This window comes from Juglans regia, chromosome 15 (assembly GCF_001411555.2).
Source record: "Juglans regia cultivar Chandler chromosome 15, Walnut 2.0, whole genome shotgun sequence".
NCBI lineage: Eukaryota > Viridiplantae > Streptophyta > Magnoliopsida > Fagales > Juglandaceae > Juglans > Juglans regia.
Window position 1 is genome coordinate 822,644 of NC_049915.1, and position 19,572 is coordinate 842,215.

The window sequence follows — 19,572 nt, forward strand, 5'->3', positions numbered from 1 at the left end:
GCTTAATTAGTCTGCACATCAACAACACATAAAATTTAAGTATGGCTTTAGACAGGTTGCGAGGAATTAATGGATGCGTCGAAGACTCGAAACATATTATAAAATGTTAGACGACGACGTTGCGTACGTGTTGCATCCACGTTTATGCCACAAACCCCGGTACGGTTCTCACTGTTTCACCCTGCAACTTGGCTTACGTATACTGCATACATAGCAATTTTTGGTAAGTAAAGTAGTTTGCATTATTATTTATTAGTATTTACAAAGAGTTTATTACTATTTACAAAATATTTATTATTTTTTTTAATTTATTACTATTCACAAATTATTCAAGATCGTCTCAGCATCTAAATGTAACCTAAATTGTAAGGGAAAGTCATAGCAACTGCTAGGTTTGGTTGTTGGACTGTACTGAAATCAATTCAGTTTAGTTTAATTTTAAATTGAGTCTAACATCCAAATATTCAATTTTCAAATCACTAAACTCATATCAACTCAAAACTTCTTTACACATAGGACTAACAACCTTTTTCAATTGAACATTTCTTTATACGTGGGAATCATAACTTTTTTCAAATTTCCATAAATATATATATATAAACTCAATTTAACATTCAAATACATCTATATTCATCTTAAGTATGCCTCATAAAACTTATTACATTATCTTAACTTATTACTATTCATAAAGAATCCAACTCATCTCAATATTTAAACGTAGCCACAAGTAGAAGAAAGTCTTTGTCCGTATGATTTACAATAACATTATCCGTTGGAGAGATAAGATTAAGTAAGTTTTATAATATTTGTATGTATCTTATTTAAAGTTGTTAAATTCATATAAGAATTAGATAGGAATACCACATTTTTCCAACATTGTTGAAAATTGATCAGACTTATATATATAGCCCACGCCCGCCCTCTACTTGCATTTACTATTTAGATGCATGCATGCGTCAATTACTGTATTATTAGGTTAGGAATGGGTCAATTTTCTTGCGTATTTAAAGAGCAAAATGAGTTAGCTAGGCAGTTCCATATTCATTGTACCATTCCATCTGTCAAGTGCTTCTTTCTTTTCATTTTTTCTTTCTTATTTGCAAAGTAAAATGTTAGTATGATTCTTAAATGTGTATATTTATATATTTTATTTTTTAATGGTTAAGAAGTAATTATTAATAAATTTATATTTTTTTTTAATTTTCTCTTAATGAATAAAAAGGTTTAAAAAATACTTTAAAAAAAAAACATTTGTACTCGTGTGTGTATTTGGAGTTCATATTAGACTTTAAAAGGGCTCACGTCCACCTGTGAGCCATACCTAACCCACCTGATCAGATTTCCATTAATTAGTATTTTAAGAGACTTCAATGTCTTTGGTTGTTATTTGATGACTTAGAGGATAGTTTAATGCCGTGGCAGGTATGGACGAGCCAGTAATTAATGTAGGTCACGACATCTTTAAAGACCAATGAATGATAAAATAATGCCCCCATTTACTTAGAAAAGCAACAATGACTAATAAAGAAATACGACTTTTTAAACACGTTCTATGTGAAGGACTACCTTTAACACTATTTGAGCATATAATTTATTCAGTATATAAAATTGATAAGTGATCACTTTAATAAATATTATTTTCAAAAACTAAATTAATAAAGTAATATTAAATTAAGTCCTATTGTGAGTAAGTTTCGCACATTTATTTTTTCAAAAAGTAAAATCTATTTTTTTATGTATATTTTAAATTTATTTATTTTTTTCAAAAAGAATGAAAGATTTACGTATCTTAAAATTATAAAAATTATTTTTTAAATTAAAATTAAAATTAAAATAAATATCTAAAAATAAAGTTAATTAAGGTTAATAGAGATATCCCAAAGTTAGGTAACGAAACAGTCAAAGTTCAAATCACACAATGAGCTGAGAAAGATTTGAGTAATTCTACATATAATTGTAGAATGTACAAGTGTCATACAGTCGTTTTAAAAAAGTGTAGAGTTCACTATTAAAAAATTAATTTTTTTTTATGTACATCTTATATTTATTTATTTTTTTTAAAGTGATTGTACACTTCCTATACACTCACGACTATAACTATCATTTCTCAAAAGATTTAAATCATATATATTCTAGTGTAATTTAAAATCTCAGTCGACATGTATTATAAGTGAGATCATGATTATAACTATTATAAAGAAATATTTAAGTTACAAAAATTTTTATAAAAATAAACTCTATAATTGATGTGTTTTGAAGTGGTAGTTAAATTATAAAATTAATTTTATTTTAAAATAAATATAACATATCACATGAAACTAATATCATCAATTTATAAATTTATTTTTATTAAATCTCTCTATAATTATATAACATATAGTTCTATCTAATGAAGAAATAATATAAAACCACTTTTATCATTCATATATATTAATTCATTTCTATCTTCCTTTATCCATCCAAAATGGAATTTAAAAATGTTTTCATTTTGGCATCAAGCTAAGCAATATGAGACCAATTCAACGAGCCGTTAATTATTGTGTTTTGTCTCTCCATATTAATTGCTTTTGGGTATAATTTATTGCAATCTCCTCCCCATGATCCACCGCCTGTGTTTATTAATTTAATAAATTATATTTTATCCATAATAATAATAAAAAACTAATATATACATATATATGATTTAGACACTAATATAGGATCTTACTTTGATCTAATCCAACCGACAGAATTATCCTCAAATTTGTCAAAGAAAAACAGTCTTATTAACATTAGATCACAAGCAGTGTACTGATCCCTTGAAACCAGGAAATACAAAAGTTCGACAAAAAAGAAAATAGAAATACATAAACCAAGTTAAGAAATGGAAACAGGCAAACAACCCTACAACTCAGAATGAGCAGCTGCCTCCTCTTCTTCTTCTTCCACCAAAGTTTTCAGTTTTACATTATCAGAGTTCCTCACGGAGCAATTTGCACGAACTTCTCCTTTCGTGCCAGTCAACACGCTAAGTTGCCCCATCTTGGTCATGAAATCAACAAACTTCTCAAAGAAGAGCCCCTCATCAACAGCAAAGCTAGTGACAATGTCCCTTGTCCTTTTATCAGTGTACAAATCTTGGTCTGAGGTGAACAAGCCTTGGCGATTCATGAGATCAACATAGTACTTGTTATCAAACTTGTTGGGGGACCGGATATCCAACACTGTGGAGCCATTGGAATCCAAAGCGGGACATATTTCCTTAAGGTCTTTGGCGAAGGTCTTGTCCATGGTAGAGTCTTGAGTCGGGTAGAGGCGACCAGTGAAACCGGCACAGTGACCGACACCGATGGTGTGACCACCGGAGAGGGCTACGATATCGGTGGCGTCGAAGTTCTTGGAGGACAGGTTGGCAAGAAGGTCACTGGTGGTGCTTGTAGGTGGGGGGAGGTTGGCCAATGTCACTTCCTGTGTTGCAAAGTTTAGTCCGTCCCGCCTTCCAAGTGGCACAGCATAATCGGGGCCTCCTGACTGCAGGGAGTAAGCGGTTCAGCATAAGTTACATGAAATATTTTCCAAGGCAATACCTACCAATGCATATGTTTATACAAAAATATAGTGTTCTCTAATTGATTTCCAAGCTTCATTGCAGAACTGCAAATAATTTCATCTAGTTGCTGGTCCAACAGAAGATACAAATCTCAAATCTCGAAGAGAAATGAACACATAAAATAAATTTTATTTTTATAGCTAATTTAGTTGTTGCTTCAATTATGGCATTAATGACTCTTATTAGATTAAAAAAATAATGAGATACTATAAAAATAAATCTCCGTATTGACATAGTTTTATATTAGATATATTTTATAATAAAATTAATTTTTTAATTTAATATATCATATTAAATAATTGGTTAGGTTATTTTTATGAGATTTTTTGTGTTAAATCAATTTTTTTTATAAAAAAAGTAAATCGTTTTAGATACAAATAGATTATATAAAAATATACACATAAATTAATATATTTGACATCAGCTAAATTTAATTTATAATAAAAATATCTTTAAATCAGATGATTTAAATCAGTTTGTAAATTTATTTTTATATAAATTTTTTATTATTAAAGTATTTCTCTTTCTTAAATGAAAAAGAAAATGAAAAGGAAAAGGAAAAAGATGGAGAGGAGACTACGAAGAATATTAGTGACAATCTGGCGTTTGGTGTTGAATTAGCTAGCTAGATTCTATGCAGTGCGACAAAAAAGTAAAGAGGATGTACTAAAGCTAAGTAGTAAGTACCAGGAAAACAGAATCACGCGCAGCAAGAGCAGTGATGTCCGCGCAAGAAACGACCCTTCCGCACTTGTCATGGACGAGGTCACGGAGATCATTGATGATCTCAAATGCCTTAGCTCTCAAGGTGAGGTTTGGAGGCGCATCTTGCTCGCTCGGACCACTGGCTGATCCATCAAGCAACACAGAAGCATCACATCCCTGCATCGAAAGTGAGATGCAAAAATTTAAGAAATAAAACAGTTTAATATGACTAATAAATGCTTACAAAATGTTGTTTGCTACCAAAACATGCCATAAAAAAACCCCAAAAATACAGTTTTGGTTAAGGCTAAGAAACTTGTTTGGTTAGCAAGTAAGTTTAGACTGAGATGAAGTTGTCTTTTCTTGTATTAGAATGGCCCATGTGAAAAGGACAAGTCCAGACTTTTCTTCTCTATAGATACTGGAAGTCATGGAGCGGTCCTATTTCCCATTTGCAGACATGATCAAGGAACTAAAATTGAGAAGATCGATCAAGATTAGGGCTATTAGTAAGATAGAAAGCTTTTCATGGAGGAAAAGCAGTCACCCATTATTTTTTATGCTGTCAAACACTTTTTCTACAGAGTTTTGCAATGATTTTTAAAAGTGTTCAAGTGCATAATCTTCTGATGATGGGCTTATGCTAGACTAGTATTGTTACCTGAACAAAGCAGTCATGGAAATGAAGGCGCAGCAAGCCTGCAGCTTGGCCGATATCCTCCTTGAAAACCTTCTTGAGCTGCTTTCTGACGATGGATTCAAGCTTAGGGCATTTAGAGTCGTAGAATGACCATGAGAGCCCTTTCACTATAGGGACAGAGGATTTTACCTCTGCAGCAAAAGCATAGGAAACCAGTAAAAGAGAAGAAATCAAAAGCACAGAGGAAAAAGAAGTAAAACCAGCCATGGTGGGTTTTGATTGTGCAGAGAAAGAGCAAATGGGGGAGCTTTATATAAAAGCCAGACAGCTTAGATGGTAAGCTTGCAGACGATTATAGTACAAGATATTTGAATAGTCTCACCTTGGACTTTTCAAGGGAACGGGAAGGGAACCTCAAAATGTCCAAAAAGCCATGGATTATTGTAACACTTTCACACTGCAAGTGTGCAACTTGGAATATAAAAGCGTGTGGAGTTCACGAGGTTTGAAATCTTATCTGTTACTGTTAACATCTTTTTTTTTTATATTTTCTACCAAATCTTATCAAATTTGGCAACCAAGAGAAAAATAGACGTTGGGACAAGCGGCACACTCCTTTGTTTAGGAATTAGGGACACGAAAAATAAAATTTAAAAAATATTTTATTTCATTTTATTATTATAATTTTTTTTAATTTTTATATAAAATATAATAAATAATTTAATTTTTTCAAATTTTATAATAATATTAATATTAAAAATAATATTTTTTAATTTTTATATTTCTTTATCTCATCTCGAGTAATATAATACACCATATTCTCATATTATTTTTATCATTTTAAGTGATATATGATACATTTATCACTATTAAATGATAAAGAAGCATGTAATAAATATTTATTTAATAGTGATAAATATGTCATATTATATTTAGTGAGATAAAAGTATGATATTAATATTATGTATAAATTTTTTTTATTAGATATAGTCTTAAGATGTGCAAATTCACGCAGTCTTTTTTTTTAAGAAAATATAATTTATTATTAAAAAAATAATTTTTTTTTAATATGAGTCTTAAATTTATTTAATTTTTTTAAAAAAAAAATGTGTGAGATTTTCAGACTATAAATATCATTTCCATATTTCCATATTTGTAATGCAAATTAACTATGAGATTTATCATGCTGATCGATCTCTGCTTTCAGGTAATTGGCCGGCCCCATCAAATTTACTCCAATTTTATGGGCAGATATGCCAAATAAGATAACGCGTCACTGTTCAATAAATGATCCACCATTGTTACCTAAAAATGTGGTTGAGTACTGAGATATCTTCAAAACAGCACCCTCTGCAGGTAACATGCTAGCCAGTCGGATTTGTTTTTCTATTACTTTTTGTGAGATTTTGCGAGATTCTTGTATGCAAGTTTTTTATTTTTATTTTTTAAATACTTGTTTGAAAATTTTGAGTAACATATTTTATAGATTTTTGTAAAATTAACGGTGTATGTTAGAATTGTGTTTGAAGTAATACAATTTCTTAGATTTTTTAGATAGACCATCGAAATATTTTTAAAAAGGAAATTTTTGTGAGAGATTATTTTAGAATTTGTCACTAAAATCAAGATAATGTATTTTAATGATTTTAGAATAAAAATATTTAGAGCAATAATAATAATTTCTCAAACCTCTTTCTTACAGTGTGCCTTTCTTCAGTCTGATATGTACGTGTCATTGGATAACCTTTTTTTTTTTTTTTTTTCTTTTAGGTAACGTCATTGGATAACTTTTAAATTTGATGTCTTCATCCTATCTTAAAATAAGAAAATAATATTTATAATTATGAGTGTGTAAGTATCGTACAATTATTTTTAAAAAAATAAATATAAAATTTATATGAAAAAATTTAATTTTTTAATAATAAATTCTACTCTTTTTCAAAATAATTGTATGATATTTACACATTTTACGACTGTACGTAACATTACTTTCTTAAAATATACTTGCAATATAAAAAAAAAACCTTCAAATCATAGTATTTAAGTTAAGTAGATAATGTAATCTATACATTATTTAATAATAAAATAATTCATTACAATTAATATTTAAAAAATAATAATATTTACAATCGTAAAATATGTAAACGTTGTATAATTTTTTAAAATAAATAAATAAATATAGAATTTAAATAAAAAATTTAATTTTTTAATAATAAGTTTTATTATTTTTTAAAATGATTATACGTAATTTTATTTTTTATATAAAAAAATAAAAGAGGGATTGATTATAGTATTGAATAATCTAAAGTCATAATTGCCTAAGCACGACTCCAAATGACTGGCTTTATAGGAGCAACTTTCTAGGGAACTTCCATGCTTTACAGTATTATTATTATTTTTTATTTTTTATTTTTTATTTTTTTCTCATGGCACATGGATTCCTCCGAGATAAAAATGTAGCAGCCCATGTGCGTCTTTTTCCTAAACTACCAAAAACTGTGAGATATATCCGGCCATTAAAGTCCAATAAAGTGGTAAAACCAAAAGAGCCCAAAAGAACTACGTCAAGAAAGAATATCCGGCGAGAATAATTTTTATTTGAAGGAATTTATATCTTATATTATTTAGGTGATATAATTTAATTTTAAAATCTAAATTTTAAAAATTATTTTATATTACATGAATGATTTATGATATAAAGCCGTTCAAATAACACTGTTAAAAAGACAAATGACAGAAACAAAAATTATTTCGGCATAGGCCTAAAAAGTTTATGTTTGGAGACGACCAGCATGATATTTTCATTGGAATATCGTCCAAAATATGGAAAATAGGATAATCTAACTGGAATATTATCTGAGGTACAAGTTAAAAAAAGGATGGAAAATCACCCCTTTGCAGACAAAACCCAACAGAAAACAGCACAAATAAATTTTGAAAAGCAAATATTGGTCAAAAGATGCCATTTTCTAGCAACTCTATTCGTGTGGTCTAGATTAGGGCTTGTTTATTGTTAAAACCGATTGGGGAGAGTGATTTTCATTTAAAATTATATATTTATTTGTGTATCACTTTATAAATATATAGATGTACAGGAGATTAAATATAGAAATATGTATAAAAGGTAAGTAGACTAATTATATAAATTAGACAAATTCTTAGAATTAAGGTGACTGATTTTTTGGAGATGGAGAATCTGGAAAATATGGCAACTGTCAATATTCTTCTTTAAGTTGGTGCATAGAGATCCGTAATACCCAACTTGTGTACAAAATGATGAAAAAGTTCTCATCCCAAGGTTTTAGTGAAAATATCGGCAACTTGTTCAGTGGAAGAAATGTGAACGACTGTAAGGAGGCCTAATTGAATTTTATCACGAACAATCTGACAATTAATCTCAATGTATTTAGTATGCTCATGGAACACAGAGTTATGCGCAATGTAGAGAGCAGATTGGTTGTCACAATGTAAGATGAAAGACTCGAGATGAGAAATTCCAAGATCAGTGAGAAGTTGCTTCAACTAGGTGAGTTCACAGGAGGTGGCGGTCATAGCTCGATATTCAGCTTCAGCGAAAGACCTTGCTACTATAATCTGTTTCTTTGTACGCCATGAGATTGGACTGGTTCCTAACTGAATGAAATATCTGGTGGTGGAACGACAGGTGGTGGGACAACTGGCTCAATCAGAATCAATGTATGTTGTGACATGCATACTGTTAGAGGAAGAGAATAAAATGTCTTGGACTGGACTGCCTTTGATGTAACGAAGAACACGAATAGCGGCAATCAGGTTAGGAACCCGAGGAGAATGTATGAATTGACTGAGAATATTAATTGCATAGACAATGTCAGGTCAGGTGATGGTCAAATAGATGAGTCGTCCAACTAGGCATCTGTAAGTGCAAGGATCAGGGAGGAGATCGTCATCTTCAATGCTAAGTTTCAAGTGTTCATGTTCCATAAGAAAATGGGCAGTTTGGGCATCGAGTTGTCCACTGTCGAAAAGAATATCAAGAGCATATTTGCGCTGATTGAGAAAGATACCTTTTTGAGAGTGAGCAACTTCGAGTCTAAGAAAATATTTCAAATAACAAAGATTTTTAGTTTTGAAATGGGTGGACAGGAGTCTTTTGAAAACCTTGATCTGAGAGATATTGTTACCAGCAACCAAGATATCATCAACATAAACAAGAACAAAAATAAGGCTGGTGGAGGTGACAAGAGTAAATAAAGAATGATCGGCCTGAGACAGATGAAAACCTGCATCAAGAAGCACATAGGTTAGTTTAAAAACCAAGTTGCAGGAGGCTTGTTTGAGGTCATAGAGAGATCTTCAGAGCCGACGGACACGGGTCTCCCCCTTTATGCAATATCCAGGAGGTGGTGTCATGTAGAATTATTCATCAAAGTCGTCATGTAAGAAGGCATTGCTGACATCGAGTTGATGAATGACCCAATGTTTGACGGCAACGACCACCAATAAGCAATAAATAGTAGTCATTTTGGCAACCGGTGCAAATGTCTCACGATAGTCAAGACCTTCAACATAAGTGTAACCTTTGACAACCAACCGAGTTTTATACCTTTCAATGGAGCTATCGACCTTGAGCTTAGTTTTGAAAACTCATTTACAACCAATAGATTTTTTATCAGAGAGAAATGTCTCAAGAGTTCAACTGTAGTTATCCTCCAAAGCACGAATGTTCATTTATATAACTCCACGAATGTTCTTAACAAACACAATGAGGAGAGAGTTGGTGTTCTCATTGGATCCGTTTAGATAGTGAAAGTGTTTCATCTCATCTCATCTAATCATTACAATTTTCTCAAATTTTCACACAAAATAAAATAAATAATTCAACTTTTTTAAATCTCAAAATAATAATAATATTATTAAAAAATAATATTTTATTCAACTTTCAATTTTTATCTAAAATATCTCATTTCAGTATTAAAACCCCGGTCCTAATGTTCAAAAAGAGAACTCAATTATCTAATTAAAGAAAATGAAAGGGGTGCGACGTTACTCTTAAACTAACACATTTTGACAATTATAAGACTTTTGAACAAATTATGCATCGTAGGTACGTGTTTCAATGGACGAGTGCCTCGGAGAGTCGGAAGGGTCGCTAGCTTTCACAATCAAATCTGGATACAGAAAATGGATAAGATTTAGATGGTCCAGAAAATGGATAATAATTATCCTCTGCAGCAGATACGTAAATCCTTTTAACATGTTGTGTTTTAAAACATTAGTGGAAAAAAGAAAAAGAAATTACGTAAATTAATTTTCCTGCAGAAACCTTTGACCCAAGGAAATTAAGTTCCTGCATGCATCTACATTAAGTTTGAGCCAAATCCTTCATGGGAATATCCGAATCAATAATTTTATGTGTAATTATTTTACAAACTTTTTATACATTTCATTAATGTAATTGGTTACATCATTTCTTTTAAAATAAAATAACTATTTTAACTAATCACATCAGCCGCACCAATACTTTGGAGCTGTATTTGAGAGATTAGGCACGAAATTCTTAAAAGCTTTAGTTCTTGGCTTTCCAAAAAGGCATAATTGTAATGAAACCAAGCTTTAGTTGAAGCCATGACTCATGCATGAATGATGAGGAACTTTCTTTAATTTGAATGCAAAAATTGAAGTTTATGGTTCAACTATTCAAGGGCATAACAATAACGTTTGCTCTATAATGTATTTTGGCATAAATTCTGCAGAGAAAAAGTTCGATCTGTTGTTGAATTGGTTCCTTATTAATCCTTTGCAAAGCATGTTCTGCCCATCCTCCCTCTTGATTTTTGAGTTTGCTGAGAACTCTATTGTGTAAGTTCTTTTGGAATTGAGAGGGGGTTTCTGCCATTACTGCATCCGAGTTCTTTGTAACAACATCTATATATATATATATATATATATATATATATATATATATATATACCTAAAGAATAATTCTATTTAAAAACATTTATACCACACACGTCATTCATATAACATGAAATGAGATGAGATGAGATAGTTTTAAATGAGTTGAATAAAATATTGTCAGAATGTTATTTTTTAATATTATTATTATTTTGAGATTTAAAAATTTTGAATTGTTTATTATGTTTGTATGAAAATTTGAAAAAATTATAATGATAAAATAAAATGAAATGAGATAAGATGATTTCTGAATCCAAAAGAATAGAATTCTTTTTTCAATTGTAAGTGTAATACTCTTAGAATTGTGAATCTTAATGGAGTTGGATTGTGGGTTTAGTTATATATTCTCTATTTGGGTATCCTATACTTGCTTTTTACTTGTACATGAAAAGCCCATGTCGATGTCATACCAAATTAGTTTGAATCTTATAGAAAGAGAGGCTAACAATCATTGTCTTTTCCCCTGTTGAACATAAACGATCTGGAGGAATCATGTCTAAATTCTTGTGTATTGATTCTTGTCTATTGATTTTTATTTTTATTTTTATTATTATTATTTTAAACTATGTTACAATCAATACTCTTGAACAAAACGATAGATTAAATATCAATTCACTCTAAATCTCCTTATTATAATAAGAAAAAGTAATGTTAGATACAGTCTTATGGTATACAAACTCACACATTATTTTTAAAGAATAATGTTATTTGAATGTTTTACACCACACATCATTTACATGATATAATTTGATTTATAAGACTCGAATTTTAAAATTTATCTTCCAAATCAAATTACGTCACGTGAATAGTGAGACCCACTATTAGAAAATAAAACTTTTCATATGAGTCTCAGATTATCCACTTTTTTTAAAGTGAGCATGTAGAGCGTACACATCAGAAGACTACACAAATTATTTTCTTACCAAAAATTTCATACTTCAAAAATCTCTTTTCCACACACATTCGCCAAATTCTCCACCACTCCTTAGCACTAGGTAATAACAAAGTTAAAAGGTCACCTAACACCATTATATGCATAGAATAACTCATTGTCCTACAAGCCTAAATTCCCTTATCAATAAATTTAATAATAAAACATAATTGTGGTTGTTATCCTCCCATCCTCCTCGATCGTTTGGGTCGACCACCACCACCCACCTACCACTTCCAAAAGATAGGCTTGCCATTCATATTGTGACAAAACGAGGATTAAAAAAACAGTGAGAAATACATTGATTAAACAAGTCCCATGTTGGCACAAGAAAAACGACAAGAAAGTGCTCTGTCTTTTTAGCAAACTTCGCGAGTGGAGGCTCCTCTCCATTATTAAAGTAGTTCTTCAAATTAAAGCCTTGCTCAAATTCAAATTGTATACCTAGTCCTTACCATGGATGGGAAAAAGAAATAAAAAATAACTCGCATCTTTTTATTAAATGCTTTGGAGAATAAATATATAATTTTTTTTTTAATAATTGAGCATAAAACAAAGCATTCTATGTACAAAGGATATAAACTAAGAAAAATACTTAACTATAAAGATATTATACAAAAGTAAATTTATAAAATTACTTTTATTATAAAGTAAATCTAACGGATCTCATGAACTCATATCAATTTATAAATTTACTTTTATGCAATCTCTTTGTATCTGTAGCAGTTCTCATAAACTAATGGTAACAAATAATTGTTTTTCAATAAAATAAAATATAATTTATACTGGATACAAATCTAAAACATTCTCGTACAATACTCAGGCTTTGTTTGGGAACACAACTGTTCATAGACCTTCTCAAACTACTTTATTATTATTTATAAACAGTTTACTACCATTTAACAACTATTCATAAACTATCTAATTAGTATTCACCAATTATCTGAGATACTCAATGTAAGTTATTATTAAAAAACAAGTTAGAATTCCTCATATTTCTGAATGAAATATGCTCAACAAACAAAAAGGATTTCTCTCCTATGCCCTATGCACTCCATGCAAAGGCAGAGAGTGAGCTCTGCTTTCTCTTTTCTACATTTTCCACTCTATAAATAAGTAACAACTAGAAAATAATGAATTCTAACATGCAAAGGGGTATACAAAATCTAACTCAAGTGAAATAGAATATAGAGTAAGGGTGAAAACTATAATAATAATAAAGTGACAATAGGCAGCTTAAACAAGCCCTGAATTCCCATCAATATTTCAAGGACTTGGCTTATGCACAAGTCCATTCCAAAGAGTCTTACTTTAAAGCACAATACTAAATGACCCTACTTGCACATAATTTATACCTTGCTCAACAAGCTATTTACTTCCCTTTCATGATCTCTATAAATCTCTCAAAGAACTTGAACAACAACTTAAACATCACTCACTCAACCATTCACTAAATGCAATTTCACCCTGAAATTTGATTCAACGATTCAACCACCTGACCCATAGTTGGCCTATTTCTTGATAACTCACTTATGCACGAACGAGCAATATCAAAATACTTCTTCACATTGGCCTCCAATAGTTCCTCCCTCTTAATATTGGCATCCAAAATTTCCATTTGCCTATTTTCAGCCACCATTTTTTTTGCCCATTCCACTAGCACCACCTCTTTTCCGTCCACGACCGCGGGTAAATTGGGCCGCATACCGGTCGCAATTTCAAGCAATAATACTCCAAAACTATACACGTCGGCCTTCACCGTCGCCACTGTGAGTCCCTCCTTGTACTCCGGCGGCATGTATCCCATCGTGCCCGCCACTTGCGTCGACACGTGGGAATGCGACTCGCCGACCCTTCTTGCAAGCCCAAAGTCTGCAATATGGGCCTCAAATTTCGAATCCAACAACACATTGCTAGCTTTTATATCCCTATGAATGATGGGCTTCTCCAAACCATGTAAATAGGCGAGCCCATTAGCCACACCCTGGGCAATCTTAACCCTCGTCTCCCAAGATAACGGTAACCGTACACCGGGATTTGGCCAGGCCGCTGCCGAGGTATCGTTTTCTGATGAAGCGTCCTGCAACCATTGGTCGAGGCTGCCTTTTTCCATATACTCGTAAACTAGGAGCCTCTCGGACCCCGAGACGCAGTACCCGAGAATCTTGACGATATTTTCGTGACGGAGCTTATCCAGGGTCTCCATCTCGGCCTGAAACTCCCGAAACCCTTGAAAAGCGTCCGGGTCGAGCTTCTTGACAGCGACGGGGACGCCACTAAGCTGCGCCTTATAGACGAGGCCGAAGCTTCCGTCTCCAACGATCAGGTCGGCGGAGAAGTTCTTGGTAGCGATGACGAGCTCGGTCATGGAGATTCGGAGGTTGGGGTCGAAGGACGCGCTCTCGTCGACAGTGATGGAGGAAAGCTCGGTGTTACCTCTGGAGAGGGCTCGGGTTCGGGCTCGGGCTCGATCGTTAGCTCGGCTTCGATGAGTAGGCTTCTCGTTTCGTTTACAGATGATGATCACGAAAGCCACGAGTATGGTCACGATGAGGAAACTCGCAGCGGCTGCGATAAGACCTTGGAGACCGCTTTCCATGGCGAAACAAGAGGAATTCAAGGAGGAGAAAGGTGAAAGCGATGGGAGGGAGGAGGGGGAGGGGTGTTCGAGATATGGATGTGTAAAGGGGACGGGGTGATTATGGGGATGGAGTTTGACTGGGAAGGGTACTTGAATTTCGGTATAGGAAAAAGAGAGCCGCCCTATGCGGTGGGGTGAGAGATTTCCAGGAAGATAGATTGGTCAGTCGTCGGTGGTATCTAAAGTCTCTAACTTTCTACTCTGAACGAGTCAACGTTCATAGAGAAATACTATGGGGAAGAATTGTGTAGGGGGAAAGAATTATAGACGTCAGATGACTCAGATTCATCAATAACCGTCAATTAACTATTAAATACTACACCCTATATTTTCTTCCAAATTACTAACCCATATCTCATATGGCAAGCATTTATATAAAATAAAAATATATATATATTAGGTCTAAAAATAGATTTAAAAAAATAAAAAAATTTTACACATCAATTTTATAATATACAAGAAAAAAATAAAAATTCACATGAACAAATATATAGTGTAAGACTGCTGAATTAAAAAAACTCTAAACAAATTAATTTACCTACCGATATGTCTTAATACGATAAGTTAGATTTATTAAAAATGTTTTACAATATAATATAATTTTAACTTTGAAATATAATTTAGTTTGAACAATTAATTTCTTAATAAAAACATTTAACTTATTTAGAATAATATACAATGATAAACAGTTTTCAATAAACATTTTCAGATTTATTTACAACCCATCAAGGACCCACACATGTCATTTAAGGAAAAGGGAAGGACGGCAATGATTGATTTAAGAAAAGTTATATTCGTATACAATATATATTTAGTAGAGTATTTTTATATAATATGATATAATATAATTTAAAAGATAGATTATTGTTTAAATGAAAATGATGTGTTCTATTTAAAAATAGAAGAACTCTATTTCAATAATTGACGGTTGCGATGGGTCTTATATTAGCGAAGACAATTGATATACGTGTAATGTATTCTAGACAGAAACGCGAGGAAAATACGTAAAAGGCCATTGAAATTTGAGTTAAGAAAAAGAAAAATTAAGAAGCAAAACTCCGTGGAAGGGACCCCACACGGTATTTGGCTACCTACTCCTCATTGTCTCAAACGGCTAATGCTAGAAAATCAAAGCTGGACAAATGCATTCCGTATAGATGGTGACTTAGAGCATTGGCATTGGCTTCATCAAAAGCCTAGCCAAATGTAAAATTTGATGAATTTGATCAAAATCTAGCTGCATTGGATTCATCAAAAGGATAGATGGGAAGTTGTGAGCTACAGTAAATTCATAGTATCCTTCAAATTTGAAGTGTTACTATTCATCAAGCAAATGTATTTTTTATTGTGTTTTAATCTTGCAAGTTGAATGCCATTGGAGTAAAATGACTTGACACTCTTCCTCCCATTTGTCATTGGAGTAAAGTGTAACCGAATGATTTTTTTTTATATATTTTAAATTTCTATTTGAATAAGAATTAATGATTTTTCTAACTGATTTTCTATTTCAAGAAAAAATTGATTGAAAAAATGTATTTGTTGGATAATTAAGTTGAGGAAAAAAATTAGTTGGGAAACAATAATTTAAATATAAATTAAATTATTAATTAACATATGATTAGTGTAGTTCCAAAAAATTAAAAAATAATATTATTAAAAAAATAATATTATATTATTATTTTGATGAATCAAATGACTAATCCAATGTGGAGTTTTGGCTAAGGAAGTTTTAGATTTATGCAAAACATGTAATTTTCATCAAATTTTGAAGATGACTTTGATGAAGCCAATGCCAATGCTCTTAGGGCAGGTTTGGGGCCAAAACCAAAACATAAAATTCTCATCTCATTTTATCTTATTATTACACATTTTTTAAATTTTTATACAAAATATAATAAATAATTCAACTTTTTCAAATTTCAATACACATTTTTCAAATCTCAAAACAATAATAATACCAAAACTTAATATTTTAAATTTCAAAACAAAACACAAAATTCTCATCTCACCTCCCAAACCTACCCTAAAGAAGAAATTAGTTAAAAATTAAATAAAATATTATTTTTTTAATAATATTATTATTATTTAAAAATTAAAAAAGTTAAATTATTTATTATATTTTATATGAAAATTTAAAAAAATTATAATGATGAGATAAAATATTTTTACTATTTAAACGGGACTGATAAAGATAAACTATAAGCTTAATTTTACTTATCTTTACCGTTAGTTAAAATATGGGTGCGGCTACTCTGCAGCCCCAATTTGACCGCTGGGCATACCGCCTAGCGTAAAAATTTTTTTTTTTTCTTTTCACATTTTTTTAATATATTTAAATACATTTAAAAAATAAAAAAAATACACCAATACATTCAAAATCAATTCCTTAATCACTAGGTTAAAAAAAAAAAAAAAGTGACCAACGGTCAAATAGAGGTGTCAAATAAAGTGGGCATAGTAGTGTTTTCCTTAAAATATATATTTGAAATCATGTTCCATTCATATATCCATCATTGAAAAATTATACTCATCATCTTCACAACACACATTACACATAATTTTTTATTTTTATTTTTATTTTTATTTTTTCTCTTACAAAATGTATGATCTATAAATGATGAGTAAATGAAATCAATTAATTTATGAAGAATACAACAAAAAAATTTTAAAAAAATAAAAATAAATATGGTGTGTGAGGATGATGAGTAGCGAAACTCATCCATCATTAGAGGCAGGATGTAAATTCATATGCCATATTAAACTGGATACGAGTTTATAATATGGTTCAGATATCCATATGGATTAACTTCCTTATAATCTAGGCAGGTATCCAACATTATGGTGTTATAAAAATTTGGATATTCCGTTATTCGGATTGTAACTGAATACTTGAATTTGTCAAAAAATCATTTTAAAGAAGAAGATTACAAATATAAAACGACTGGACAAATCTTTTTTAAATTGTAAAACGTAGTTACGGGTACCAGGTATTGACCCATACCCATATTATATAACCATACCCGCATTTGAATAAAAGTGGGATTAAATTCGGATACAAATTCAGGTAAAACTAGGTTGGATACCCACCAGGATGAATCTAGTTTTTCTGATTCTGAACCAAACAATGAAAAAAAAATCGACTCAAATGCACAACCCTAATTATATATATATATATATATGAAGTGATTTTAAATCCAACAATTGAATTGTTTACTGTATTTTATGTTAGAATTTATGAAAGTTATAATGATGAGATAAGATGAGATTGGTTTAGAGTATTTTTTAATCCAAACTGAGCCTTGATTGTCAAGATTGTATCAAGTCATCTATTTTTCATCTATCTCAATAATAAAAAATGAATAAACATGCAAAAACAATAGAACCCTATGCATGCAAAGTGCACAAAAACAAACTATTAGGCTGTGTTTGGATATTGAATTGAGTTGAGATGAAAAAATATTGTTAAAATATTAGTTTTTAATATTATTATTATTTTGAGATTTGAAAAATTGAATTGTTTATTATATTTTATGTTAGAATTTAAAAAAATTATAATGATGAGTTGAAATGAATTTATAAACCAAACGAAGCCTAATCAATTGACGTTGCATGTTTTTCTCGTAAGAGTTTTGTTATAGAAAAGTCTATGTATTAGCACGCTACTTAGAGTAAGACCTATTATAACCTTAAAAAACATCAATCATTTTTTGCATTATTGATGTTGCCTTCCACATCAGCGATGTGCTGGATGTGTTAGAAGAAAGACTTTTAAATAAATTCTCTGATATCGTAATAACCCAACGTTGACCAAAACCTTGGGCTATAAAAAACAAATATTATAAATTTCACACTGCCTAATATCTGTAATTAATTTGGCAAAAATACCTATATACACTGTCTTGGCTCTCTCTCTCATTCATGTTCTTCAACGGCAGGTCGTGTTTCATTGTATAAGGAATCAAGCATCATTATTTATGTCCTGCATTGAACCTTAACCATTGTTAGAAAATAACTACAAGAATTATGCTCATCATATTTGCTGCTTCTAAACTTTTACCATCTTTGTGCCTTACTTCCCTCAAAAGCTCTGAGATTTTTATTTTATTTTATTTTTTTGTTAGGATGAGTAATAAATTTTGAGAAGCGCTATCGTTTTAAAGAGATTTTAATTTTATATGATATAATCGATCTATTATTTAATACAAATAATTTTATAATATAAAGTATCATATTAAGTTACGTTGATTTATGATTTTATTTTTCTAAAATTCTTTTAAAACTAAAGCATTTTTTATAAATTTTAAGTGTAAAAAGATGCAGTCCTAGCACATAGGAAATATTTTAAAACAAATAAAGAACTCCATTAAAAATCAACCATGGCCATGAGTAGATGCTAATTTCCCCTCCGTCTCACTCTTAACCAAAAATTGATCTTTTCGACCAATTCTCTGCCTACATGTTAACTTTTAAAATTTCCACCAAATTTTTTGCTAAAGTCCTGTTATATTGTTTCAAAGTTGTCTTGTTAATGTCAAAAAATAGTACAACGGGTTAGAAATGGGAGAAAGAATCATTCCTGACCCATGGTGATGATTCGAGTTTCATTCGGTGTGGTTTCGAGCTATCGGCGATAGTTCAAAGTGGTAGTACAGTGCTCGTATGTACATCCATAACAGTGAATAGAAAATAAATACTCGAAAAATAAATAGAGATGGAGACATACAGATTTACGTGGTTCGACACTAGACCTACGTCTACGGATCGTTTGGAGGGTAATCCAATAAAATATAAGTATTTTATAGTCTTTCATAATCTCTTATTTCTCATTATACAATGAAGATCGGAGACCTATTTTCTGAAGAAGATAATATTATTTTTTCCTGGAGCTCTCGTCGTGAGGTTTGAGAAGTTGAAATAATCGTCTCAAATAAGTCCTTTTCACATCCGATCTGATCTTTTTTTTTTTCATCCTAGCTTTGGGAATGGTAAGGAATGAATCAATGATAGCTTTATTCATTTGCATGTCTAACTTGTTTTCTCTCATTCTCTCATTTCTCTTTTTCCCGTTACATTCTTTTTTTCCCTTTAACATTTTTTTTTTTGTCCCCTCCTTCTCTCTTTCCATTTAT

At 31.0% G+C, this 19,572-nt stretch overlaps 2 protein-coding genes across 2 annotated transcripts; both read right to left on the reverse strand.

Moving 5' to 3' along the window:
* Positions 1-2,731: 2,731 nt before the first annotated feature.
* Positions 2,732-5,387, reverse strand: LOC109010267 (peroxidase 12-like). Its single transcript, XM_018991046.2, has 3 exons — positions 4,956-5,387; positions 4,277-4,471; positions 2,732-3,510 (listed from the first exon to the last, which is right to left on the reverse strand). The coding sequence occupies exons 1-3, from the start codon at positions 5,199-5,201 to the stop codon at positions 2,884-2,886; spliced, it is 1,068 nt and encodes a 355-aa protein (XP_018846591.2). The 5' UTR covers positions 5,202-5,387; the 3' UTR covers positions 2,732-2,883.
* A 7,645-nt stretch (positions 5,388-13,032) lies between these two features.
* Positions 13,033-14,747, reverse strand: LOC108981532 (phytosulfokine receptor 2). Its single transcript, XM_018952744.2, has one exon. The coding sequence runs from the start codon at positions 14,399-14,401 to the stop codon at positions 13,265-13,267; it is 1,137 nt and encodes a 378-aa protein (XP_018808289.2). The 5' UTR covers positions 14,402-14,747; the 3' UTR covers positions 13,033-13,264.
* Between the last annotated feature and the right edge of the window lie 4,825 nt (positions 14,748-19,572).

What these genes read in the sequence shown, in the direction of transcription:
- LOC108981532 (XM_018952744.2), bottom strand. Translation starts at nt 14,401, where the DNA reads ATGGAAAGCGGTCTCCAAGGTCTTATCGCAGCCGCTGCGAGTTTCCTC.
- LOC109010267 (XM_018991046.2), bottom strand. Translation starts at nt 5,201, where the DNA reads ATGGCTGGTTTTACTTCTTTTTCCTCTGTGCTTTTGATTTCTTCTCTT. An exon ending in TCCATGACTGCTTTGTTCAG is followed by an intron (nt 4,472 to 4,955) that starts GTAACAATACTA and finishes CTTTCGATGCAG; the next exon opens with GGATGTGATGCTTCTGTGTT. An exon ending in CGCGTGATTCTGTTTTCCTG is followed by an intron (nt 3,511 to 4,276) that starts GTACTTACTACT and finishes TACTCCCTGCAG; the next exon opens with TCAGGAGGCCCCGATTATGC.